Below are 27,632 nucleotides of genomic sequence, written 5' to 3'. Positions count from 1 at the left end.
TGTATATCTTTCACATCTCAATGAAGACTAGATATCAGTATTCCAACTGCTTGTGATCTTTCATCACCTAATAACTTGATAATCTTAGAATCTGCCAGCAACTGACTGGTTTTCATCACACCTTTTTTTTGTCCTCTACATTTTCTAGTCTGTACCATCTCATACTATTTTTTTTGGTACTGGGGATTTAATCCAGGGGTGTTTAATCACTGAGTCACACCCCCAGCCCTTTTTAGTTTTTGATTTGAGACAGTGTCTTGCTCAGTTGCTTAGGGCCTCGCTATTGCTGAGGTTGGCTTTGAACTTGAAATTTGCCTGCCTCAGCCTCCTGAGCCACTAGGGTTACAGGTATTTGCACCATGCCCCACTGTTTATATACTTTTGAACCAGCTTCATGGTGCTATTGTAGTAAAGTCCTGAGGCGAAAACAACAAAGGTATGTTCTCAAAGACTCAACCTTTCAGAGCTGGATGCAGCAGGACACACCTATAATCCCAGCCACTTGGGAGGCTGAAATAGGAGGATCACAATTTTGAGTCCAGCCTGAACAATTTTGTGAGAACCTATCTCAAAATAAAAGTACCCTGGTTCATTCCCTATTACCACATCCTTCTGCCCCTGGCAAAAGACTGAATCTCTTGAGAGGCCAGGAGGACACCATGAATGACTTTTCTAAGACTATAAGAAACATATAAGATCTTGAATGGGGGTTATTATGGTTTGGATATGAGGTGTCCCCCCAAAACTCATGTGTGAGACAATGCAAGAAGGTTTGGAGGAGAAATGATTGGGCTATAGCTTTAACATAATCAATAGATTAATCAATCCTTGATGGCATTAACTGAATGGTAACTGGAGGCAGGTGGGTAGTGGCTTGAGGAAGTGGTTCCTTGAGGGTATGGATATGGGGTATATATTTTGTATCTGGAGAGTGGAGTCTCTTTCTGATCATCATGTGATCTGTTTCCCTTAGCCACACTCTTCTGGCATGGTATTCTGCCTCACCTGGAGCCCTAGGGAATGGAGCCAGCCTTCTATAGACTAAGACTTATAAAACCATGAGCCCTCAAATAAACTTTTCCTCCTCTATAATTGTTCTGGTTGGGTTCATTTAGTCACAGTAGTGAAAAGGCTAACTAAAACAGGGGTATATATCCTAAAAAAAAAAAGAGAAGGAGAGAGAATACTTTAGATTACCGACACTCTCTAAATATTACTATCTCATAAGTCACTAGTACATATTTATTTCAATAAATATTTTTCAGTTGAAGAAAATAATTTCTGTCATATCCTCTTTTCCAGGGATATTTAAGCAATAAATATCATAATGCATACATATTGCATTCTTTGGTGATCATAAACACTGCTGGGCAAATTTATCAGTAGCAATCTATAGCTTCCAAATTCAACTTGTTTTTCTTAAATATTACAGAGCCAGACTGTATGGTACTCTGAGCAGTCCTCCTCCTCCTCTTCCTTTTCCTCATTGTGCTCTTTTTCTCATCCTTCCCTACCTTGTCTTCTTTGTGCTGGGGATTGAACTCAGTATTAACTGAGCATAGCTCTTAGTTTTTATTTTTATTACCTGAGTAATGCTTGTTCATGGGTATTATTAGTCAGTTTCTGTAACTATAAGTAACTGAGCTAATAAACTTATAAAGGGAGAAGGTTGTTTTGGGAGAGTGTTGTTTTGGTTCAGTTTTAGAGGTATCAGTCCATGATAAGTTGGCTCCATTGTTTTGGGTAAGATAGAGCATCATAGTAATAGTGCATGGCAGAAAAAAACTGCTTACCTCATGGCTGGAAAGCAAAAAAAAAAAAAAAATGAAGAAGAGGGAATGGGGTCTCACTATATTTTTAAATGGCATGCCTCTAGTGACCAAAAGACCTCCCACTAGGCCTTACCTCTTAAAGGTTCTACCACCTGACATTAGCACCTCTCTGGACACCAAGCCTCCATACACGGGCCTTTGGGAGACATTTAAAATCCAGACTATAGCAATGGGTAAAAAGATTAATATTTTCATATATCATATTCAACTGTATCTTATGCTTTTGTATACTTATTTCTCCCCCAAAATATGAGAAAATATCATATGTGTTCTTTATATATAATCTACTTTTCTTGTTAGCATGTTCTAAGTACTTTCTAATATAACTAATTATTGGCAAAAAGCATGTAATCTTCTTTATTCAGATTTAACATATTCTGGATAATTTGCTATTAGCATAACTTCACACTTTTGTCTCACTGGATACTTTATGTAAATCAAGATATGGCTTATAATTATATAGAAATTTAAAAATACATACTGCATATGGTTCAAAATTTTTTATTGTAGCAAAATATATGTAACATAAAAATTTTCATTTTAATCATTTCTAAGTATTCAATTTAGTGGCATTAATTAAATTTGCAGTGTTATACCATTACTCATCTCCCAAATGTTTTCATTACCACTTTAAACAGAAACTTTGTATTCATTAGGCAATAACTCTTTATTTCCTTCTCCCTTAACCCCTGGTAATCTCTAATCTACTTTCTGTCCCTATGAATTTGCCTGTTTTATATATTTTAATATGGGTGGGATCACACAATATTTGTTCTTTTCTGTCTGACTAATTTCACTTAGCATACTGATTTCAAGGTTTATTCATGTTGTAGCATCTATCAGAACTTCATTTCTGTTGGCTATTTTGAAAAATGCTGCTGTGAACATTTGCATACACGTATTCAAGTCTTTGTTTTCAATTCTTTTGAATATGTTTCTAAGAATGGCATTGCTGGGTTATATAATAGTTCTATGTTTAACTTTTTAGGGGATCCTCCACAGGGTTTTAAAAATAAAAATAAGTTATTTAATGCCATTTACATAATAAATAAGGTACTATATCCTGTACCATGAGAACTACACAACAGAGAGGTGACCAGCAAGGAAGTCTAGATGTATTTGTACAGTTTGTTTTCTTTAGTGCCTATAGGAGTGCTTTGTAAATAGCATGGTTCAGAAAAATTTGTGGAATAAATTAAGGAATAACTGATTTTTAAATTTAATACTAACACTTCCTCTCTGATCCCTGAAGCAATGCTTGGTAGAATTATTAACAATAAATAAATGCAGCTGGGTGCAGTGGTGCATGCCTGTAATGCTCATGGCTAAGGAGGCTGAGGCAGGAAGATTATGAGTTCAAAGCCAGCCTCAGCAAAAGCCAGGTGCTAAGCAACTCAGTGAGACCCTTTCTCTAAATAAAATACAAAATAGGCTTGAGGCTGTGGGCTGAGTGGTAGAGTGCCCCTGAGTTTAATCCCTAGCACCCAGTCCCCTGCCCCCTGCAAAATGCATCTATTGAACCTAACCTTGGGGTATGGCTACATGTTGAGAACCAGCTTAATTTTTAATTAGCATCTGAAATTTGGAAAGAATGCCTTTATGACTGGAGATTTGAGTCAAATTTTCTATGTTTGCTCTTTTTGGATATAGTTTGAGCATGTCCCCAAGGGTTCTTGTGATGGAAGTCTGGTCCTCAGTGTGACAATGTTGGGAGGTGGTGGAAATTTTAAGACATAAAGCCTAGTGGAGGTGCTGCCCTCAGAAGGGAGTAAGGTAGTTCTTGCGGGATCCTGGTTGTTTTCACTCAAGTGAGGTGTTATAGAAGAGCAAGCCTGACTCCTTCCTTCCCTGCTCTCTAGCTTCCCACTTCACCAAGATCCCTATTGCATGTGTTTTGCCATTGTGATGCTCTCTGACACGAGGTCTTCACCAGAGCTGAGTTGATACTGGCACTAGGCCCTTGAACTTAACACTGTGAAGAAAATAACTTGTGTGTGTGTTTGTGGTGGCGTTCAAACCCAAGGCCTTGCACATGTGAGGCAAGCTCTCTATCATTGACCTATACTACCAACCCTAAACCACTTTGTTTTTTCTTTTGGTATTGGGGATTGTATCCAGAGATGATTTGCCATTGAACTTCATCCCCAACTCTTTTTATTTCTTTTAATTTTGAGATACTAAGTTGTTTAGAGCTTTGCTAAATTGTTGAGACTGTCCTCGAACTTGTGATCTTTCTGCTTTGGCCTCCCAAGTCACTGGGATTATAGGCATGCACCACTGTGCTAAAATGCTTTTCTTTATACAGTACCTAGCCTCAGGTATAGCTACAGAAAATTGATTAACATGTTCTCTCTCTTTCTCTCTTCCTTATTCTTCTCTTCATTCTCCTTTCTTTCCCCCTCCCTCCCTCTCCTCCTCCTCCTGTTCTTCCTTCTCCTGCTCCTCCTCCTTCTTTTTCTTCTTCTCCCCACTACTTCTTCTTCAGCTGTGGATTGAACCTAGGGCCTTATTCTATTCTTAATGTTTTTATCATTCCTCTCCTGAGAGGTAATTATCTGGGTTTCTAGGGCCTTTGTTTCAAGAGCTCTGGAGAATGAAAGCTTCTTTCCTTGATATAGCACCTAAGATTTTCTCAGCCTCTTAATTTGTTAAGCAAGTCATTTCCATCTATAATCTCCAAGTTTAGTTACACATTGACAATTTATTATTTTATTATTTATATTTGTACATCCAAAGTTATATTAATTTAACCTATACTATATAAAGTAGAGGTTGGCAAAGTCTGTGAGCTAAATTGGGCTTGCTTTTGTACACCCATGGATGTTACTTTTTTTTTTTTTTTTTTGACGGTGCTGGGGATTGAACCCAGGGTCTTGAGCATGTGAGGCAAATACTCTACCAACTGAGTTATATCCCCAGAACCCTGGATGTTACATTTTTAAAGATTGTTAAAGAAAAACAGAAGGGAGACTAGAGGGAGGGGAAGAGGAGCGAGGAGGAGGTGGAAAGGGAAAGGGGAGGTACAGAGAACAAAATTGACCAAGTTATTTTGTTATATTGTGTGCATGCACAAATATGCAACAATGTGTTCTATTACTATATATAATTATAATGCATCAATGTAAAAAATTACAAAAGATTGTTAAAGAAAAATAAAGAAGAATGTGTGATAGAGAATGTGTGTGGATTGAAAAGCCTAAAATGTTTACTACTTGACCCTTGATAAGTTTGCTGACTGTTTATCTGGAGTCTTATTATGTTAATTTGTATGTATGTGAATATATTTAAAATCTATGTGAATGTGGGAATAACAATTTTTATTTATTTATGTATTTGCAATGCTGGGGCTTTAACTTAGGGCCTTGTTCATGCTAGGCAAGTGCTGTATCATTGAGCCTATCACTAGTCCAAAAAAAATTGTGTTGAATAGTTATTAGGCTCCTGGATATATTCTAGAATGATTATAATCAATGTCTCTGAGTGATCTACTACAATTTTTGTCATGATTTTAAATAAAAAAATTTTTTAGAAGGTATGCAGTCACATTTGAGATTTTGAAAATAAAATTAAGATTAATGTTTGTAATGGTTGATTGTCCTCTAAATCTATTTGCTGTTATCTAGTAATCAAAATCTAGGTTCTGTTTCTGACAGTTGCTGATTCACTGGGCTGCAAAACAAAACAATGGTTCAAAAAGACATTTAAAACTTTGGAAAGAAAGCATCTGAAAAGTGTGAAGACATTTCAGAATCACATGTAAACTAAGTGCATATGATGAGGTATATTATAATGAGGTATATTGTAATGAGGTATATTACATAAAAGGAGTGGAGAGTAGTGAAGATACTGTATTTCGTTATTTTTGGTAAAGGTTTCAAAACATGTTTTCCTAAACTTTATATATGCATATTCTATTATATACCTATACTTCTTTTTATATTTTCAATTAGTTCTTTTTAGTTATACATAACATTAGGATTTGTTCTGACATAACTATAACTATAAAAGCATAGAATATAATTTGCTCTAACTCAGTCTTACTTTCTCTTTCCCTTCCCTGCTCCCTCTCCAATTCCCTTCCCTATACTCTACTGATATTTTTAAAAATATTAATTTTTTAGATTTAGGTAGACACAATATCTTTATTTTACTTTTGAATGGTGCTGAGGATCAATCCCAGTGCCTCATGCATGCTAGGTGAGTGCTCTACCACTTGAGCCACAACTCCAGCCCTATAAATTTTTTTTCTAAATTAGTGCCTTGTGGATATACATAAAGGTGAGATTTGCTGTGGTATATTCTTATATGTACATAGGAATGTTAAGTCAGGTTCATTCCACTGTTCTCTTATCCAGCACCCCCAGCAACTGAATACTCTTTTTCAATTATACTGATTCCTCTTCTATTTTGATGAAATCCCTTCCACCACTCCTCCCCTTCTTATTTTGGAGTAACTTCAGTATATCAGAGAAAACATTTGATCTTTGACTTAGTGTGTCTGGATGATTTCACTTAGCATGATGGTCTCCAGTTTTATCCATTTCTCGGCATTTTCTGCTTTTCATAGTGGTGGCACTAATTTGCAGTCTCATCAACAATGTATGACTGTACCTTTTCTCTGTCATCCCTACCAACATTTATTATTATTTGTATTTTTTTTATGCTGAGAATTTAACTCAGGGGTACTGTACCACTGAGATACATGTCTAGTCCTTTTAATTTTTTATTTTCAGACAGGGTCTCACTAATTTGCTTAGGGTCTTACTAAATTGCTGTGGCTGGCCTGGAACTTGTTATCCTCTTGTCTCAGCCCCCCAAGCTGCTGGGATTACAGGTGTGCACCACTGTACCCAGGTTATTTGTATTCTTTTTTTTTTAAAGAGAGAGAGAGAGAGAGAGAGAGAGAGAGAGAGAGAGAGAGAGAGAGAGAGAATTTTTAATATTTATTTTTTAGTTCTCGGTGGACACAACATCTTTGTTGGTATGTGGTGCTGAGGATCGAACCCGGGCCGCAAGCATGCCAGGTGAGCTTGCTACCGCTTGAGCCACATCTCCAGCCCCTTATTTGTATTCTTGATAATTGCCATTCTGATTGGAATAAGATAAAATCTCAATGTAGTTCTGATTTGCATTTCTCAGATTTGCTGGAGAAGTTGGAACATTTTTTTTCATATATTTATTAGCCATTTGTATTTCTTCTTTTGAGAAGTGTCTGTTTAGTTCTTTTGCCCATTTATTAATGCATTATTATTTTTTGGTGTTTTTTTAACTTCTTTTTTTATTCAGGATATTAATGCACTATCTGAGAAACAGGTACCAAAGATCTTCTTCCATTCTGTAGGCTCTTTCTTCACACTCTTGTTTCCTTTGCTTTGTAGAAGCTTTAAATTTGATGCCATCCCACTTACTAATTTTTAGCTTTACTTCTTGTACATTAGGAGTCTTGTTAAGAAAGTTGAAACCTATGCCAATATGTTGGGATGTTGGGCCTATATTTTCTCCTAACAGTTGCAGAATTTTTTCTGGTCTAATTCTTAGGTTTTTGAACCACTTTGAATTGATGTGTTCAGGGTGAGAGATAAGGGACAAGTTTCCAGCACCATTTGTTGAAAAGGCTCTTTTTTTCAACATAAGTTTTGGGCACCTTTGTCAAGTATCAGAGGTCTCCATCTATGTGGATTTGTCTCTGTGTCTTCTTTTTTTTTATTGGTTGTTCAAAACCTTAAAAAGCTCTTGAGATATCATATTTCATACATTAGCTTCAAAAGCATTATAAACTCCCATTTTTACCCCAAATACAGATTGCAGAATCACACCGGTGACACATCCACATTATTACATAATGCCATACTAGTAACTGTTGTATTCTGCTATCTTTCCTATCCTCTACTATCCCCCCTCCCCTCCCCTCCCATCGTCTCTCTCTACCCCATCTACTGTAATTCATTTCTCTCCTTGTTTATTTTCCCATTCCCCTCACAACCTCGTATATGTAATTTTGTATAACAATGAGGGTCTCCCTCCATTTCCATGCAATTCCCCTTTTCTCTCCCTTTCCCTCCCACCTCATGTCTCTGTTTAATGTTAATCTTTTCTTCCTGCTCTTCCTCCCTGCTCTATTCTTAGTTGCTCTCATTATATCAAAGAAGACATTTGGTATTTGTTTTTTAGGGATTGGCTAGCTTCACTAAGCATAATCTGCTCTAGTGCCATCCATTTCCCTGCGAATTCCATGATTTTGTCATTTTTTAGTGCTGCATAATACTCCATGGTGCATAGATGCCACATTTCTTTAATCCATTCATTCCTTGAAGGGCATCTGGGTTGGTTCCACAGTATAGCTATTGTGAATTGTGCAGCTGTGAACATCAATGTGGCAGTATCTCTGTAGTATGCTCTTTTAAGGTCTTCAAGGAATAGTCCGAGAAGCGCAATACCTGGGTTAAATGGTGGTTCCATTCCCAGCTTTTCCAGGAATCTCCATACTGCTTTCCAAATTGGCCGAACCAATTTGCAGTCCCACCAGCAATGTACAAGTGTACCCTTTTCCCCACATCCTCTCCAGCACTTGTTGTTGTTTGACTTCATAAAGGCTGCCAATCTTACTGGAGTAAGATGGTATCTTAGGGTGGTTTTGATTTGCATTTCTCTGACTGCTAGAGATGGTGAGCATTTTTTCATGTACTTGTTGATTGATTGTATGTCCTCCTCTGAGAAGTGTCTGTTTAGGTACTTGGCCCATTTGTTGATTGGGTTATTTGTTATCTTATTGTCTAATTTTTTGAGTTCTTTGTATACTCTGGATATTAGGGCTCTATCTGAAGTGTGAGGAGTAAAGATTTGTTCCCATTATGTAGGCTCCCTATTTACCTCTCTTATTGTTTAAGTCCCATTTGTTGATTCTTGCTATTAACTCTTGTGCTATGGGTGTCCCATTTAGGAATTTGGAGCCCGACCCCACAATACGTAGATCGGAGCCAACTTTTTCTTCTATCAGACGCAGAGTCTCTGATTTGACATCAACGTCCTTGATCCATTTTGAGTTAACTTTTGTGCATGGTTAGAGGAGGGGATTCAGTTTCATTTTCTTGCATATGGATTTCCAGTTTTCCCAACACCATTTGTGAAGATGCTATCCTTCCTCCATTGCATGCTTTTAGCCCCTTTATCAAATATAAGATAGTTGTAACTTTGTGGATTAGTCTCTGTGTCCTCTATTCTGTACCATTGGTCCACCCGCCTGTTTTGGTACCAGTACCATGCTGTTTTTGTTACTATTGCTCTGTAATATAGTTTGAAATCTGGTATCGCTATACCGCCTGCACACTTCCTGCTTAGAATTGCTTTTTCTATTCTGGGTCTTTTATTTTTCCATATGAATTTCATGATTGCTTTATCTATTTCTACAAGAAATGCCATTGGGATTTTGATTGGCATTGCATTAAGCCTACAGAGAACTTTTGGTAATATCGCCATTTTGATGATGTTAGTTCTGCCTATCCATGAACAGGGTATATTTTTCCATCTTCTAAGATCTTCTTCTACTTCTCTCTTTAGGGTTCTGTAGTTTTCATTGTATAAATCTTTCACCTCTTTTGTTAGGTTGATTCCCAAGTATTTTATTTTTTTTTGAGGATATTGTGAATGGAGTGTTTTTTCTCATTTCCATTTCAGAAGTTTTGTCGCTGATATACAGAAGTGCCTTTGATTTATGCGTGTTGATTTTATATCCTACCACTTTACTGAATTCATTTATTAGTTCTAGTAGTTTTTTTGTAGACCCTTTTGGGTCTTCTAGGTATAGAATCATGTCACCTGCAAATAGTGATAATTTAAGTTCTTCTTTTCCAATTTTTATGCCTTTAATTTCTTTCGTTTGTCTAATTGCTCTGGTCAGTGTTTTGAGAGCTATATTGAATAGAAGTGGTGATAGAGGGCATCCCTGTCTTGTTCCAGATTTTAGAGGGAATGCCTTCAATTTTACTCCATTCAGAATGATGCTAGCCTGAGGCTTAGCATAGATTGCTTTTACAATGTCAAGGTAAGTTCCTGTTATCCCTAGTTTTTCTAATGTTTTGAACATAAAGGGATGCTGTACTTTGTCGAATGCTTTTTCTGCATCTATCGAGATGATCATATGGTTCTTATCTTTAAGTCTATTGATGTGGTGAATAACATTTATTGATTTCCGTATATTGAACCATCCTTGCATGCCAGGGATGAATCCTACTTGATCATGGTGCACAATTTTTTTGATGTGCCTTTGTATCCGATTTGCAAGATTTTATTGAGTGTTTTTGCATCTAGGTTCATCAGAGATATTGGTCTGTAGTTTTCTTTCTTTGAGTAGTCTTTGTCGGGTTTCAGAATTAGGGTGATGTTGACCTCATAGAATGAATTTGGAAGAGCTCCCTCTTTTTCTATTTCCTGAAATAACTTGAAAATTATTGGTATTAATTCTTCTTTAAAGGTTTTGTAAAACTCCGCTGTATACCCATCCGGTCCTGGGCTTTTCTTGGTTGGTAGTCTTTTGATTGCTTCTTCTATTTCATCCATTGATATTGGTCTGTTCAAATTGTGTGTATCCTCCTGACTCAGTCTGGGCAAATCATATGTCTTAAGAAATTTATCAATGTCTTCACTATCTTCTATTTTATTGGAATATAGGTTTTCAAAAATAATTTCTAATTGTCTTCTGTATTTCTGTAGCATCTGTTGTGGTATTGCGTTTTTCATTCCGTATGTTAGTAATTTGAGTTCTCTCTCTTCTTCTCTTCATTAGCATGGCTAAGGGTCTGTCAATCTTATTTATTTTTTCGAAGAACCAACTTTTAGTTTTGTTAATTTTTTCAATAGTTTCTTTTGTTTCAATTTTGTTGATTTCCGCTCTGATTTTAATTATTTTTTGCCTTCTGCTGCATTTGCTGTTGTTTTGCTCTTCCTTTTCTAGGGCTTTGAGATGGAGTGTGAGCTCATTTATTTGTTGGTTTTTCCTTTTTTTGAGAAATAACCTCCAGGCGATGAATTTCCCTCTTAAAACTGCTTTCATTGTGTCCCATAGATTCTGATATGTTGTGTCTTTATTTTCATTTATCTCTAAGAATTTTTTGATTTTCTCCTTTATGTCTTCTGTAACCCCTTGATCATTCAGTAACATATTGTTCATTTTCCATGTGATATTGGATTTTCCCTTCCTTCTTTTATGATTGATTTCCAGTTTCATTTCATTATGATCAGATAAAATGCATGGTATTATCTCCACCCCTTTATATTTACTGAGGGTTGCCCTATGGCATAATATATGGTCTATTTTTGAGAAGGATGCATGTGCTGTTGAGAAAAAAGTATATCCACTTGATGATAGTTGATATATTCTATATATGTCAGTTAAGTCTAGGTTATTGATTGTGATATTGAGTTCTATAGTTTCTTTATTCAACTTTTGTTTGGAGGATCTGTCCAATGGTGAGAGAGGTGTGTTGAAGTCACTGATAATTATTGTGTTGTGGTCTATTTGATTCTTGACCTTGAGGAGAATTTGTTTTATGAATGTCGCAGCAGCATTATTTGGTGCATAAATATTGATAATTGTTATATCTTGTTGGTGAATGGTTCCTTTTAACATTATAAAATGTCCTTCCTTATCCCTTTGGATTAATTTAGTCTTGAAGTCAATTTTATTCGATATGAGGATGGCCACCCCTGCTTGCTTGCGAGGACCGTGTGCGTGATATATTTTTTCCCAACATTTCACCTTCAGCCTGTGTATGTCTTTTCCAGTCAGATGTGTCTCCTGGAGGCAGCATATTGTTGGATTTGTTTCTTTAATCCATGTTACCAGCCTATGTCGCTTTATTGGAGTGTTTAAACCATTAATGTTTAGAGTTACTATTGATATATGGTTTGTACTTCCAGCCATGTTTGATTATTTATCTCTTTTTTTTTAAATTTAGTTTGTTTCTCCACGATTAGCTTCCCCCCCCCTCCCGCTGTCTATCTTTACTGAGGTACTTCCCACTGTTGGCTTTGGTTATTGTTTTTCATTTCTTCCTCATGTAGTGTTTTGCTGAAGATGCTTTGCAATGCTGGTTTTCTGGCTGCAAATTCTTTTAGCTTTTGTTTATCATGAAAGATTTTTATTTCGTGGTCGTACCTGAAGCTTAATTTTGCTGGAAACAGAATTCTTGGTTGGCATCCATTGTCTTTCAGTGTTTGAAATACTTTGTTCCAGGATCTTCTTGCTTTCAGCGTCTGTGATGAAAAATCTGTTGTTGACCTTATTGGTTTACCCCTGAATATAATCTGCCTCCTTTCTCTTGTAGCTTTTAATATTTTCTCTTTGTTCTGTATATTGGATATCTTTATAATAATGTGTCTTGGCGTTGGTCTACTGTGATTTTGTATGCTTGGTGTCTTGTATGCATCTACAATTTGTATATCTGTTTCCTTTTTTATTTCTGGAAAGTTTTCTGCAATTATTTCATTTAGCAGGTTACTCCTTCCCTTGGTTTGAATCTCTATCCCTTCCTCTATCCCAATGACTCTTAAACTTGGTTTTTTTATGTTATCACATATCTCTTGGATGTTTCTCTTGTGATTTTTAACCAGCCTATCTGAGTTGGCTAGACTCTTTTCAAGATGATATATTTTGTCTTCATTATCTGACGTTCTGGCTTCTACTTGCTCCACTCTATTAGTTATACTCTCATTTGAGTTTTTAATTTGGTTTATAATTTCCTTCATTTCTAAGATTATTGTTTGATTCTTTTTTTATAATCTCTATCTCCTGATAGAGATGCTTAACTTCTTCTTTTATCTGTTTATGTAATTCATTCTCAATGTGTTCTTTCGCTGCTTGAATTTGCTGTCTCGTATCCTCTTTAAGGTTCCATTCCATCTGTCTAAGATATTCCTTGAGTTCTTTTTTTTTTAAAGAGAGAGTGAGAGAGGGAAGAGAGAGAGAGAGAGAGAGAGAGAGAGAGAGAGAGAGAGAGAGAGAGAGAGAATTTTTAATATTTTTTAGTTCTTGGCAGACACAACATCTTTGTTTGTATGTGGTGCTGAGGATCGAATCCGGGCTGCACGCATGCCAGGCGAATGCGCTACCGCTTGAGCCACATCCCCTGCCCCTCCTTGAGTTCTTTTTTTTTTTTTTTTAAAGAGAGAGTGAGAGAGGAGAGAGAGAGATAGAGAGAATTTTTAATATTTATTTTTTAGTTCTCGGACACAACATCTTTGTTGGTATGTGGTGCTGAGGATCGAACCCGGGCCGCACACATGCCAGACGAGCGCGCTACCGCTTGAGCCACATCCCCAGCCCATCCTTGAGTTCTTTATATGACCATTTTCCTGATGACTCTATATCTTCCTGAATATTTAGGCTGTCCTGCATTGTTTGTACTCCTTTTCTTCCTTGGTTTTTCATGCTGCTCATGTTGCTTCTTGTTCTGTTTGACTGCTGAGTTACTGTTTACTCCTATAAATTTATTTGACGCTTGGGATGAAAGGTATTAGAAGGGAAGGGAAGAAGTCACTAAAGAGAATGAGAGTAAGCAGGTAGAATTCAAGGAAGGGGGAATAAGAAAATTGAAAAGAAATGTAAAGACAGAAGAAAAGAAGAAAAAATGAGAAAAAAATAGAAAATTAAAAAGAATTAAAAAAAAGTAATAAAAATGAAAATTAAAATTTAAAAAATGAAATAAAATAAAATGAATCAAAAAAAATTAAAAAAAAATTTTTATAAATGCAGTCTTAGAGTTCGATTAACTATTCTTCCAGTAGGTGGAGCTGTGCCCACTGGGCCAAGCTTCTCCTCTCAGTAGGCGGGAGCCAATCACTGTGCAGCAGCTCTTCCTTCCGGACTGCTCGGGTCTCCAATCCTGAGTGCCTAGGGCCTTCTCTTGTGTCTAGTCACTTCCTCACTTTTTCTCGAGCCAGGCCCCGCTCACCAGTGACGCTCACCACAATACTGGCTACATGCCAGGTCTGCTGCTCCTGTGAGCCCTGTTTTCATGAACGCCTGGGCACACTCTCCCTGTTTACCATTCCCTCGGACCCTAAGTTTGTAGAGCTTGGGGCTGAGAACCCACAGCGAATTTGGTTGCCCTCTGGTAGCCACGCCCCGGAAGCTGGTGCATGAGACCTCAGTTGTCAGCACTGGTGGGAGCGGTAGCCAGGAGTTCTGCTCCACGGGTCCCATGCCACTCCTGATTTCTCCGTGTGGGCAGGGCTGTTCGCAGAGCCGGGCAGACGGGAGCTGTTCACACGAGGGCGGGGGATGGGGGCTTGTCTTTGCAGTGCCGAATTGGCGGGAGGGGGGGGTCATTTGCAGCGCTGAACCGCCAGAGGCGGTTCACAGAACCAGGCCGGTGGGGGCCCAGGCAGGCAGCGGTTCGTACGTTCGCTGCAACATGTGGGCAGCGGCCGTTCTGCGGCAGCCGGAGGGACTATGCTCCTGCTTTACGTTGCCGAGATTCACTCGTCTGGGACAAACTGACACCTCCAATAAACTTACTAACTCCCGGCAGGTCTCCTTTCAGCGGAATTTTGCTAGAAGTTTCTCAGCAGGTCGCATGTAGGTGTATTAATGGGTCTCTCTGATCCTGTTACTGCGGAGGCATTGAAAGTGCTGCCTCCTCGCCGGCGGCCATGTTGGGTCCCCTCTCTGTGTCTTCTATTCCATCAGTCTTCATGACTGTTTTAGTACCAGTAGTATGCTGTTTTCATTACTACAGCTCTGTAATATAATTTGAGGTTCAGTATTGTGATGCCTTCAACATTGCTCCTCTTGCTCAGGATTGCTGTGGCTATTCTGGATCTTTTATGTTTTCAAGTGAATTTTAGAACTTTTTCTAATTCTGTGAAGAATGTCATTGGTATTTTGATGAGGATTGCATTAAATCTGTATAGCACTTTTGGTAATATGGCCATTTGATAAGATTAATTTTGCCTATTCAAGAACATGGAAGGCCTTTTTTTTTTTAATCTTCTAAGGTCTTCAATTTCTTTCTTCAGAGTTCCATAGTTTCCATTGTAAAGGTCCTTCACTGCTTTGTTGTATCAAATCCCAAAGATTTTATTTTATTTTTTGATGTTATTGTGAATAGGATAGTTTGCCTAATTTATTTCTCAGCAGATTCATTATTGGAGTTTAGAAAAGTGATTGATTTATCTATGTTTCTCTTATATTCTGCTACTTAACTAACTTTATCAGCTCTGTAAATCTTCTGGTAGATTTTTTTGGGTCTTCTAAATGAAAGATCATGTCATTACCAAACAGATTATTTAACTTCTTTTTTAATTTGTATCTTTTAAAATTTTTTTCTTTTGCCTGATTGTTCTGGCTGGAGTTTCAAGGACCATGTTGAATACTATATATATATAGGCTCTTAACCTCTCAGTCACATCCATAGCCCATTTAAATTTTTTTTTGAGACAGGATCTTGCTAAATTGCTTGGGCCTTGCTTAATTGCTGAGGCTGGCTTTGAACTCACAATCCTTCAGCCTCAGCCTCCTGAGCCACTGGGATTACACGCATGTGCCACTGTGCCTGGCTACCTATACTTCTTAAAATATATTTAGACAGATCACTTAGCCTAAATATTTCTTACTTTTGAAGGATGTAAAAACTACTTAATATCATGTTAATAGCTATTATTTTACTGACAAATACTTCAAATAGTTGATTATGGCTTCTCATGTTTATATGAATCTACTTTATCTATTCTCTATTTTTTATGGACTATTGCAAATTAAGAATCAATTGTATTTGTTGAAATTAAAGTCCTATTATGTGGGAAAGTTGTTACAATTTGTAAGTCCCTTAAGAAGTCTGATTCATCTTTACCTCTTCCTTCAGCTTGCAGCTGTTTGTGATGTATTTGTGGAAAACTATGTCCCTGGAAAACTGTCCACAATGGGCCTGGGGTATGAAGATATAGACCAGATTGCTCCTCACATCATCTATTGCTCCATCACAGGTAGTTCAATCCCATACCCTTGCTAGGGAGTAAGTTTTTCAATTATTTCATTTTCTTGCTTCTATAAGAAACTTCTTGCAGGTATTGGTTTTCTTAAGCGATTCTGCTTTCCCTTTCCCTAAGCCATTTAGACTATTAAACATTAAGGAACATTAACTTAAATGAACATTTTCATATATTTATCTACTGTTTGTATTTCTTTTTTTTATATTTATTTTTTAGTTATTGGCATACACAACATCTTTGTTTGTATGTGGTGCTGAGGATCAAACCTGGGCCACATGCATGCCAGGCGAGTGCACTACCGCTTGAGCCACATTCCCAGCACTGTTTGTATTTCTTCTTTGAATTGTCTGACTATGGTTTTGCTATTTTTCTATATTGATGTTTTATAAATGTTTACAAAGTACTGTTATCAACTAATACAGATGAATTATAGGTGAAATATTGATTGATTTTAATATAACATAGAAACTGAATGTATCCCTATAATGTATCAGGAAGTGCCAAACCAAGGGAAGGGGAAGAGTATTATAAAGTCTTTTGATTGTTAAGGCCTTGCCAGTGAACCTTGTGTGTGTGTTTATGTGTGTAGATTATAAGGAAAAAAGTCACAGTATTACTTAGTTTTTCATATTTTAAGTGGCTCTTAAAATAGAAACTTGTTAATAGTTTTGTCATAAAAATTTATAATATTTTTAGTTTTTATTTATTAATCTATCAGATATTTATTGTAGGCTTATGATCTGGGAAGTATTCTATTGCTCTGGTTGCAAGAGTAAAGAAACCACACCTGTGCTCTCTAGAAGATTTATATTCTAGGATAGGGAAATATATATATATAATATATATATTTATTTAATGCAGTTTAACACAGATAAGGGCTACAGGACAAGAGGGATGGGGCAAAGAGGAGATGTTTTATACTGGGAATAGAGAGAAGGCTTCATTGAGGAGTTGACATCTGAGCAGAGATTTGAATAAAGTAAAAGAGTGTACCACTTAAATATTTGAAAGAAGGAACTGACTACGTTTGAGGACCAGCTATGTCAGTGTGGCTGAATCAGAATGAGTAAGGGGGAATGTCATAAGAAGAAAATCAGGGATATATTCATTAGCAAGATCATAAAAACAAAACAAAACAAAACAAAACTCATGGGCTACTTTTAAGGAATTTGGCCTTTACCCTGAGTTACATTGTAAGCTAAAAAGGGTTGAGCAGAAGAATGATATTATCTGACATATTTTAAAAAGGATATCTCTAGCTACTGTGTTGAGAATGGATGTAGAGAACAAGGCAGAAGCAGAAGCACAGTTATGAAGCTGTTGGAAAGTACCAGGCTAGAGATGACAATGGCTTGAATTAGAGTGGTAGTGGTGCAGGCAGTTGCAGAGTGATAGAATTCTGAATGTTTTCAGGTTAAAATGGATAGGATTTGCAAATGGATTATAGGTGAGTATCAGAGAAAGAGTAGGGTTAAGGATGATGTTAAGATTTTGCCCTGAGCAGTTAGAAGAACAAAATTACTATTTACTAAGATGAGCAAACAGGAAAAAAAATTTGTGGGGAAAATGTCAAGAGTCAGGTTTTGGATTTATCTTTGAGATGTCTGTTAGATAGTCAAGTGGGGAAGTGAAGCAAAGGGTTGGAACTAAGAGTCAAGAGTTCAGAGAAGATGGAATATTTGGTAGTTGTGAGCAAATGTGATCCCTGGGTGCAATCTTTGAGAGTGAGTGCAGAAGAAAAAGGACAGTACCTGAAGTTGAGGTCAATTCACTCCAGTGACTAGAAGTGTAGATGATAACTAGGACACGGTAGAGAAGGTTGAAAAGGAATTTTTCCCCAACATATGCTCAAGAGATTTTATATTTCTCATTAAAAATTAGAAATGGTTTTAACCATGTGGCTTTGGTTTATATCTTACATGTTCTTTTTTTATTTGTTCTTTTAGTTATACATGACAGTAGAATGTATTTTGGCAGAATTTACATACATAGAGTATAACTTATTCTATTTAGGATCCCACTTTTGTGGTTGTACATGAGGTGGAGTTACTCTGGTTGTGAACACAAATTCAAGGCTAGGAAAATTATGACCCATTAATTCTACTCTATTTCCTATTCCCCTATTCCTCCCTTCCTTTCATTTCCCTTTGTCTAATCCAGTGGGTTTCTGTTATTCCCCTCCCCTACTTCCCTTGTTTTGGGTTTGCATTCACAAATCAGAGGGAACATTTGGCCTCTGTTTTTTTGGGGGTTGGCTTATTTCACTTAGCATGTTATTCTCCAGTTCCATCCATTTACAGGCAAATACCATAATTTTGTTCTTCTTTATGGTGAGTAACATTCCAGTGTGTATGTATGTCACATTTTCTTTATCCATTCATCCTTTGAAGGACACCTAGGTTGTTTCCATAGCTTGGGTAGTGTGAGTTGAGCTTCTGTAAACATGGATGTGGCTGTGTCACTGTTATATGCTGTTTTAAAGTCCTTTGGGTATAGACCAAGAAGTGGGAAAATTGGGTCTAATGGTGGTTCCATTCCAAGTTTTGTAAGGAATATTCTTACTGACTTCCATAGTGGTTGCACCAATTTGCAGTCCCACCAACGATGTATGAGAGTACATTTCTCCCCATATCTTTGTTAACATTTATTGTTACTTGTATTCTTTATAATTGCCATTTTGACTAGAATGAGTTGGAATCTCAGTGTACACTGTTTTAATTTGCATTTCTCCAATTGCTTAAGATGTTGAACATTTTTAATATATTTATTGGCCATTTGTATTTCTTCTTCTATAAAGTACTTCTAAGTTCCTTAGCCTGTTTATTGATTGGATTCTTCTTCTTCTCCTCCTCCTCCTCCTCCTCCTCCTCCTCCTTCTTCTTCTTTCTTCTTCTTCTTTTTTTTTTTTTAGTGTTACATTTTTTGAGTTTTTGTATATCCCGGAAATTATGCCGTATCTGAGGTACTGGTGGTGAAGATTTTCTCCCAGTCTGTAGGATCTCTGTACATGTTATCAATTGTTTCCTTTGCTGTGAAGAAGCTTTTTAGTTTGATACCATCCCAGTTATTGATTCTTGATTTTACTTCTTGTGCTTTAGGAGTCTTATTGAGGAATTAGGTTCCTAAGTCTACATGATAGATTGTTGGGCCTATATTTTTCTTCTAGTAGGCACAGGGTCTCTGGTCTAATGCCTGAGTCCTTAATCCAGTTTGAACTGAGTTTTGTGTTCGGTGAAAGATAAGGGTTCAATTTCATTTTAGTATGTCTGGATTTCCATTTTTCCCAGCACCATTTGTTGAAGAGGCTATCTTCTCTCCAATGTATGTTTGTGGTGCTTTTGTCTAGTATGAGATAACTGTATTTAGGTGGGTTTGTCTCTGTGTGTTCCATTCTGTTCTGTTGGTCTTCATGCCTGTTTTTGTGCCAATACCATGCTGTTTTTGTTACTATAGTCTGTAGTATAATATAAGTTCTTGTATTGTGGTGCCTCCTGCATCATTTTTTGGCTAAGCATGCTATTCTGAGCCTGTTATTTTTCCAAAAGAATTTCATGATTGCTTTTTCTATTCCTGTGAAGAACATCATTGGTATCTTTATAGGAATTGCATTAAATCTGCATAGCACTTTTGATAGTATGGCCATTTTGATAACATTGATTCTGCCTATCCAGGAACATGGGGAGATAGTTCCATTATCTGAAGTCTTCTTCAGTTTCTTTCTTTAGTGTTCTGTAGTTTTAATTATAGAGGTCTTACACCTCTTTTGTTAGGTTGATTCACAAATATATTATATTTTTGAGGCTATTATAAAGGGGATAGTTTTCCTGATTTCTCTTTCAGCTTATATATCCTTGGTGTATAGAAATGCAATTGATTTATTGGTTTTGATTTTAAACCCTGCTACTTTGATGAGTTCATTTACAAGTTCTATGATCTTTATTGTAGAGTTTTTTTTGGGTGTTCTAAATATAGAATCATGTCCTTGGCAAATAGGAGTATTTTGAGTTCTTCTTTTCCCATTCATATCCCTTTGGTTTCTTTCTTTTTTTTCTGATTGCTCTGACTCGAGTTTCCAGGACTATGTTGAATCACAGAGTGGTGGTGGTGGTGGAGACATGAATTCCCTCTTATTCCAGTTTTTAGAGGGAATGATTTCAAATTTTCTGCATTTAGAATGATGTTGGTCTTGGGTTTAGCATATACAGCTTTTACAATGTTGAGTTATGTTTCTACTATGCCAAATTTTTCTAGTGTTTTGAGCATGAATGGATTCTCAATTTTTTTGAATGTTTTTCTGCATCTCTTGAGGTAATCATGTGATTCTTGTCTTTCTTGATGTGTCAGTTGTGTTTATTGATTTCCATATATTGAACTAAACTTGATCCCTGGGATGAACCTCACTTGATCATGGTACACTATCTTTTAAATATGTTTTATATGCAATTTGCCAGTATTTTATTGATAATTTTTACATCAGTGTTTATCAGGGACATTGTCTGAAATTTTCTTTCCTTTGAGTCTTTGTCTGGCTTTGGTATCAGGGTGATACCATCTTCATAAAATGAGTTCAGAAGGGTTCTTTCCTTGAAAAGGAATTGTTAAAGGCATAGGAAGAGAACCTCCTAGAAGTCAAGTACATAAACAGTTTATTTTCATAGCCAGTTTAAGCTTAACAGTATAGAGAGTTTGAGCAGAAAGACATAAAGCATAATGTATTCATTGACCTGAATTACTTGTATTTCCTAAATTTTCTATGCTCTTTCTCACTTCTGAGGTTGTTGACCATGATGTTCTCATTGTTTGGAACACTGTTCTTCTGCCATAACCTGTTCTCTCTCTCCTTTTCCTTTAGATCTCAGCTTGGATATCATTACTTCTGTTCAGATTTTCTTCGTCTCTAAAGATTGGGTTGAGTACTCTTGTCCATGTTTGTGTTTGTCTCTTTACTTGCCTTTCTCTCCCTCTTTCCTTCAGGTTCTTGTTCTGTTCCCACATGGTAGGGGCTCAACAACTGTTTCTTGAATCAATGAATGAGTAATCAAAACTTGACTAAAGAGTTTTAAATAGCTGCCATTATCTCTGCATTCTGCTTTTCATAGAGAAGTGGTAAAGATATGCATACATTTTCTGAAAAAACTTCCAGAGGATAACCTGGATGAGTGCATACTTGGCCTAATTTGATATTTCTTCTATGGCTTGTCTGTAGTACTCTACAGTTATCATTGATTTACGATACCAAAAGAACTTGTACATGATGTAAATATTCAATTATTGACATAAGTCACTATACCTTAAGTCTTTTCCTAAGGCAGGGAGCGGAACTAGTGCATTTAAAAAGATTTCAAAAAGAACTAAGCAAAAACTTTACTCCTTATATTACAGTAAATTCATCTTTAAAAAATCTCGTTTTACAGCAAAAAAGCCATAATATCTGTTGTTTATAATGTTTATTATAAAATTATAACAAAATTCTTATATTTCTGTGCATTCAGGTTGATTATTATAATATTTTGTTTTTCAGTATAATTTTCTTTGTGGTATTATCATAACATAAAGTAGGTTGTAAATTCAATTTTCACATGATTATTATTTTAGGTGGGATGAAGAGTGTAATGGTCATTAACTTCTTCTTTTTTTAGTACTGGGAATTGAACCCAGAGGTGCTTAACCACTGAGCCACATCCAAGCTTTTTTCTTTTTTTTCGATTTTAAATCTGTATTTTTTTCTTTTATTTAATTTTTTAAATTAAAAAAATGACAGCAGACTGCATTATAATTCTTATTACAGTACAATTCTTATACAGTACAATTTTTCATATCTCTGGTTATATATAAAGTATGTTCACATCAATTCATGTCTTCATGCATGTACTTTGGATAATGATTTTTTCTATATTTTATTTAGAGAGACAGAGTCTTGCTGAGCTGCTTAGGGGAGTTATTAACTTCTTTCTTGAATCCAGTTGAGAGACAGGTTCTACATAAGGTGGATCTCTCTATATCACTAGATCTGACTCTTTTTTAGAGTTACTGTTTTTTCTGTATGTAATAAGTTTTATTGTTATATTTATATATCAATTTTTATATCTGTGACAGAGAAGAGAGATTTTTTCCTTAGAATTTCAAATCCAATGGAAATATTAAGGTCTAAAGTACTTAAAAATTTTTTAGTTGTAGATGGACACAATGTCTTTATTTTTGTTTGTTTATTTTTATGTGGTACTGAGGATCAATCACAGGCCTCATGTGTATGAAGCAAGTGCTCTACCACTGAGCTACAACCCCAGCCCAGGTCTAAAGTATTTAGATAGGTAAATTAACATCTTTTAATTATCCTATTACAAAATGCTGTATAACTAACATGTGGAAACATATTAAAATAACTATTTCTCTTTTCTATGTCTGTGATTGGCTGAGAGTCAGGTGATATAGAATGGTTAGGTTTGGCTCTAGGTTGTGGGTTGAGGGACCTGGTCTTCTCTGCATGTCTTTTATTTTTCCTGGACAAGCAGCTACCAAATGCATGATCTCATAGTGAAAAGTGGGAGCAATAGAGAACAAGCCCAATTCCACAGACATATTTAAGTCTCCTTCTTACATCACATCTGTTAACAGGCTATTGTAAAGGGGATAGTTTTACTGATTTCAAAGCAGTCTCATGGCCAAACCCAATACCAACGATGGTTTCATTCAGTCTCAGTAGTCTTTAGACAAATGTAAATTAAAGCAAAATAATATTCTATTTCACACCTATGAGATTGGCAGACATTTAAAAGACACCCATGGCAAAGAGCATGGGTTTCAAGAAGGATGAAAATAGGAAATAATGCATTTTATTGCACCATTCAGCCAAATAAAAAGTTATTCACTTGGGGAATCTCACATTCCCCAAAGGTTCACATTTATAACTAACAGAGGTTAAGGTTGAAAGTTTTATTGAGTATTGATTTATGACTGGAGAATCTTTAAATTTTCTGCCAATTCTCAAATTGTGTATTTTAATGTACAAAGAGGTTTGGAGAAAGATTATCTAACCCAGTAATTCTCAGCTAAGGGAGAATGGGTGGATCATATGGTTTCTGTGATAGAACAGGAGAGTAAAAGTGTGACAGGCAGAGGCATGTGTAATCTGAAAAATTACTACTCATTATTCTGTAATTTTCTCCATTCCTATCTCCTGATGGTCTGTAGAATAACATTTACAGTTTATTCTCCTTTATTTCCTGATAAGGAAACAGGTCCAGAATGTTTAAAAGACCTAAGGGTACACTTCTATTTATTAGCAGATTGGCTTAAAATTCAGGTTTCTTGGCTTAATATAAAGTGACTAAATGTCTTCCATACTCAGACAGATCATTGTTAATTAAGTGCTGACATGAATTTTGTGATTATAAGACACTGAACTGCTCTACTTGAGAATTACTTTTGCCATTCTTTTTCATTTATTGTAATCATGTTTGCAATGGTGGAAATCATGAACAAATTTGCTAGTCAGAAAGTCTAAATTAAACAGATTCTGGAAGCAAAAATCACTTATGGGTCATGAGCTTGTGTCATTATAAAGCAAAGTTCTCTTTTGTAGAAGTTTGGTATTTTCAGTAATTAATTTTTTAAAAATATTTTTTCTAGTTGTAGATGGACACAATAACTTTATATATTTTTATGTGGTGCTGAGTATCAAAACGAGTGCCTCACACGTGCAAGGCAGGTGCTGTATCACTGAGCTGCAACCCCAGCCCAGTAATCAATGTTTTAATAAGACTGATTATATCAGTCTAAGGTTGCACATGTCATGATTGGAATCCTAGACTTTCCTGATGTTTCCCAGTGGTATTGCTGTCTTGTCAATGCTTTCCAAGTCCAAGTTGTCTGTTCTCACTCACATGTTGGCCTCATTGCTGATGAGAGTAATCTTAGAATGGCTGGGAGATTTACTTTAATGCACTCTGACAGTTGTGTGGTTGAAATTGCCTCAGTCTATGAAATCTGGTCTGCAAGACAAAAATGCTAAACTGATCTCAAGGGAGGAAGGACCTGATTGTTTTTATTAGTATGTCCTGTTATCATTTCAGAGGAAGCTGAGTATGCACATTAGGGGGCAGTGTTTAAAAAGCTATTTTCAGGCGATGGAGTCAGTGCTGGCGCAGAGATGAAGTTGCACAGCAGTTTTTTCATCAGGCCCTGCAGCTAGTGGGCCACAAAGCAGGGGCATTGACAAGTGAGATAGAAGAACCAGGTTGTACTCTGAATCCAGAGAAAATTCAGGTGCTAGGGCTCCAGGGCCAGGCAGTAACCAACAGGAAGAAAAGTGCTTTATAGAGTGTGGGGCGGAGGGCACTGTGTTGTCACACCTAGCCTCCTGAAATGTCTTCCTAAGACTCTTTTTGAAATGAAAAACTTAATTATAATTAATCCACATGTGTATACAAGTAAAAATGAAGTTTCTCCCATTTTGAAGGGCAGCTCACCAAATATTTGGTTTGTTTCTCTGAGATCTTAGAAACTCAATGGAAAGTCAACAGAGAATAAGAAGGATGGAAGAATTAGATGTAAATTTCACCTAAATTTAGTTTCTTAAGAGCAGAAAGTGAAGTTAAAAAGCAGACATTTTGGATGCTATGTGATATGTTGTTGGATCAGAAAGTATTGCCTGGGGTTGGGAACATTATCAAAAATGAAGCTGTCTTTGACAGTGGTTTCTATCCAGCTGTTAAAGTTTGTCAGTTAACAGCTCAACAGACCCATAACCTTGTGAAGAATTTAAGTGATTTCAGAATTTTCTTTTATAGGTACCATAAAACAGGATCAGTGGTCTTTAAACAGTAAAGTTTAGAAGCGTTTTAATTGTTAATACCCCTGCAAAGTAACTGTGTGTCACTTAGGGGAGAATAACAGAATGACATATTTCTTTCTTTATTGTCAAAATAAAAACAAAAACAAAAAAAAACCTCCTCAACATGTTGATGCATGCAAACTGCAGCTAGAAATACTATAATCATTTGGACATCTAGCTGAGGATCTGAACAGCAGGGGACCTGTGTGGTCTGTACACTAATAGGCCATCTGCTAAGTCATATGAGACTTGCTCTACTTCAAGGCCTATTGATTTAGTGCTTAAGAATGAATAAAATTCTATTGTCATCAACAGCTTGTGAAATACCCTTGTAATAGCTTTGAGAATATAGATACAAAGATGAAGGTCAACTGGAAAACTCTATTTGGAATTATAACTCTTGTCTTACCTGATTTTAGCAATAAATCCAGTATTTGGGGGAAAAAAAGCCAAAACTTGATACTAAGTGGGAAATATCAAAACTGTCTTCCTACAAAATGTTTAATGATATCTAGCACCCCTCCAAGGAAAGAACAAATTATACAACTCAACTATCCAACAAAGTAAACGTATCATCCACAGTGGGGCTCTCAGAATTATTTAGTCCAGCACATAAAAAAGAGGAAACTACAACTACTTAGAACAGATCTCAAAAGTTGCAAACCTGGATTTTCTAACAGTGAACTCCAAACTAATATGACAGATGGTTCTTGTACCTTAAATGTTGGCAGTCCTCAGTGCACTAAATACAACCACCTCTGTGTTCTCCAAGTTGTGAAGAAGGATGTCAAAAACAAGGAAAGTTAGTTTCATACTTTTCCTCTACCTAGAGAAGCACAATATGGATTTTTCAAATGCTCAGATTTGTCTTTCCTATTCTGCAACTGCAGAAAATACTCCATCATGATAGCAGTGTTGAAGATTGGACATAATAATGAAAAAAAATGTTTGTGTGCCCTTTTGAGAAGGAAAAACAGTGCATTTTTTTCCCTAGTGGGTAGAAAATAGGTCAGAAATAAAAATTATTTCAGGATGCTAATATTTTCTCTATCTGTAAAGTATCTGACATTTAATTTCCTCCATATTTTTATAATGTTTACTTCCCTTATTTAATAAAAACTTGTAGAATATCTATGACACAGGTAAATGAAGTTACTGTAGTATTTAAGAACTGCTATTGTTATTATCTTTTTAATGTGTGTCATCTTTCCATCTTATGACTATTTTTCCCTTACATTAATTAATCATTAAGATATTTCATTGGATGTACAGCATATTCCATTTATGTATATTTAATATGTGTAGCAATGACAATAATAATTTTAGAGTGAAAAAAGGCTACCATTCACTAGACATTACTTTTGGAGAAAATAGCAATGTTTTATGTGAACTACTAGAGAGAATCTGTGAAGGCACATATTTATACATTTTTCTTTTTTAAAAATTTGTTTTTTTATATATATATGAAAGTAGTATATTTTGACATATTATACATATATATAGTAGAACTTATAATAAATAGGATCCCATTCTTGTGGTTGTACTTGATGTGGAGTTTTCCTGGTGGTGTATTCATATATGTACATTGGAAAATTATAGCAGATTCATTCCACTGTTTTCCCTATTCATATCCACTCTCTCTCCCCTTCATTTCCCTTTGTTTAATCCACTGAACTTCTGTTTTCCCCCTCCCTAATTGTATATTAGTATCCACATATCAGAAAGAACATTTGACCTTTGGTTTTTTTGCAATTGACTTATTTCACTTAGCATAAAATTCCCAAGATCCTTTCATTTACCAGCAAAAGTCATAAGTCATTCTTTTTTTTATGACTGAGAAATATTTCTTTATCCATTCATCTGTTGTAGGGCACCGGCAGTTCCATAGCTTAGCTGTTGTGAGTTGTGCTACTGTAAACATTGATGTGGCTGTGTCACTCTAGTATGTTGATTTTTAACTTCTTTGGGTATATACTGAGAAGTAGGATAGCTGAATCTAATGGTGATTCCATCCAGGTATTCTGAGGAATCTCCATACTGCTTTCCATAGTGGTTGCACCAATTTGTAATCCCACCAGCAATGTATGAGTGTATCCTTTCCCCCACATCCTCAACAATATTTATTATTGCTTATGTTCTTGATAGTTGCCATTCTGACTGGAGTGAAATGAAATATCAGTGTAGTTTTAATTTGCATTTCTCTAATTTCTACAGACTTTGAATGTTTTTTTCATATATTTGTTAGCCATTTATAATTTGAAAGAGGGTCTCTCTAAGTTGCTTAGGTTGGTCTCAAACTTTTGATCCTCCTGAGAAAGCTTTTTAAATCAAAGCAATCACTGCATAGCCCTTTATATTTGTAGACTTAAAATGGTGTGTCCCTTAACAATTTAATTTTAAGTTGTACTTTTTTCCTTTGTGTCTTCCATATATATTATTTATAAAAGTTTAGCAGTAAGACTCCTCTTCACATTTTAAAATATTTCTTTTTCTTTATTTTTTTGTTCACTTCATTACTCCTTTCTTTTGGAAGGATAAATATATTATATTATTGATTACACTACGTTTGTGAGAACATTGTGTATGTCAAATAAAATTCCTTATTTTTCTTTTAGAAAAGGGGTTGGAAAAATGCCATTTTGACTTTTGTGAATTCCTCAATGGCATCTTTTTAATCTTTTGCCTTTCATGGACAGAGTGCAGAAATCCTCATAAAGTCCTCATGCAGGACCTCTGGACTTAATTCACAGGGAATATTCAACAGAGTTAGACTTACTCTTTAATTTTAAATAAAAAATGCTTGAGAGTTGTATGAAGCAAAAGAATAGCATTTACTAGAACAAAGGTAAAAAGATGGTCAAGATAGTTTTTAGAAAGAACATGTTAGGCAGATTTGTCCTTTTTAGATATTAAGGCTTATTATATAAGAATAATTAAGACAGTGTGGTACTTACATAAGGAAATAGATATAGACCATGTAA

The 27,632-nt window shown here is 35.9% G+C and overlaps 1 protein-coding gene and 1 pseudogene across 8 annotated transcripts in view; both read left to right on the top strand.

Moving 5' to 3' along the window:
- The window catches only part of Sugct (succinyl-CoA:glutarate-CoA transferase), a 679,655-nt gene that overhangs the window by 41,394 nt on the left and 610,629 nt on the right, over nt 1-27,632 (top strand). For 7 of the 8 annotated variants that reach the window (XR_013435050.1, XM_005319213.5, XM_078039833.1 and 4 more), the window contains exon 6: nt 15,692-15,812. The exons of the other annotated variant lie outside the window; for it this stretch is intronic. Coding sequence is in view for 6 of the 7 variants with exons in the window: in XM_005319213.5 (XP_005319270.2) it covers nt 15,692-15,812 (121 nt within the window). In the remaining variant the exon portion in view is untranslated. The remainder of the gene's footprint in view (nt 1-15,691; nt 15,813-27,632) is intronic. 8 annotated transcript variants of the gene reach the window in all.
- LOC106144674 (endonuclease 8-like 3 pseudogene) lies at nt 18,767-25,652 on the top strand (annotated as a pseudogene).

The sequence above is a fragment of the Ictidomys tridecemlineatus genome, chromosome 2, assembly GCF_052094955.1.
Source record: "Ictidomys tridecemlineatus isolate mIctTri1 chromosome 2, mIctTri1.hap1, whole genome shotgun sequence".
NCBI classification, from domain to species: domain Eukaryota; kingdom Metazoa; phylum Chordata; class Mammalia; order Rodentia; family Sciuridae; genus Ictidomys; species Ictidomys tridecemlineatus.
The sequence above is the reverse complement of the archived record's forward strand: the minus strand, read 5'-3'. Positions and strand labels throughout refer to the sequence as shown.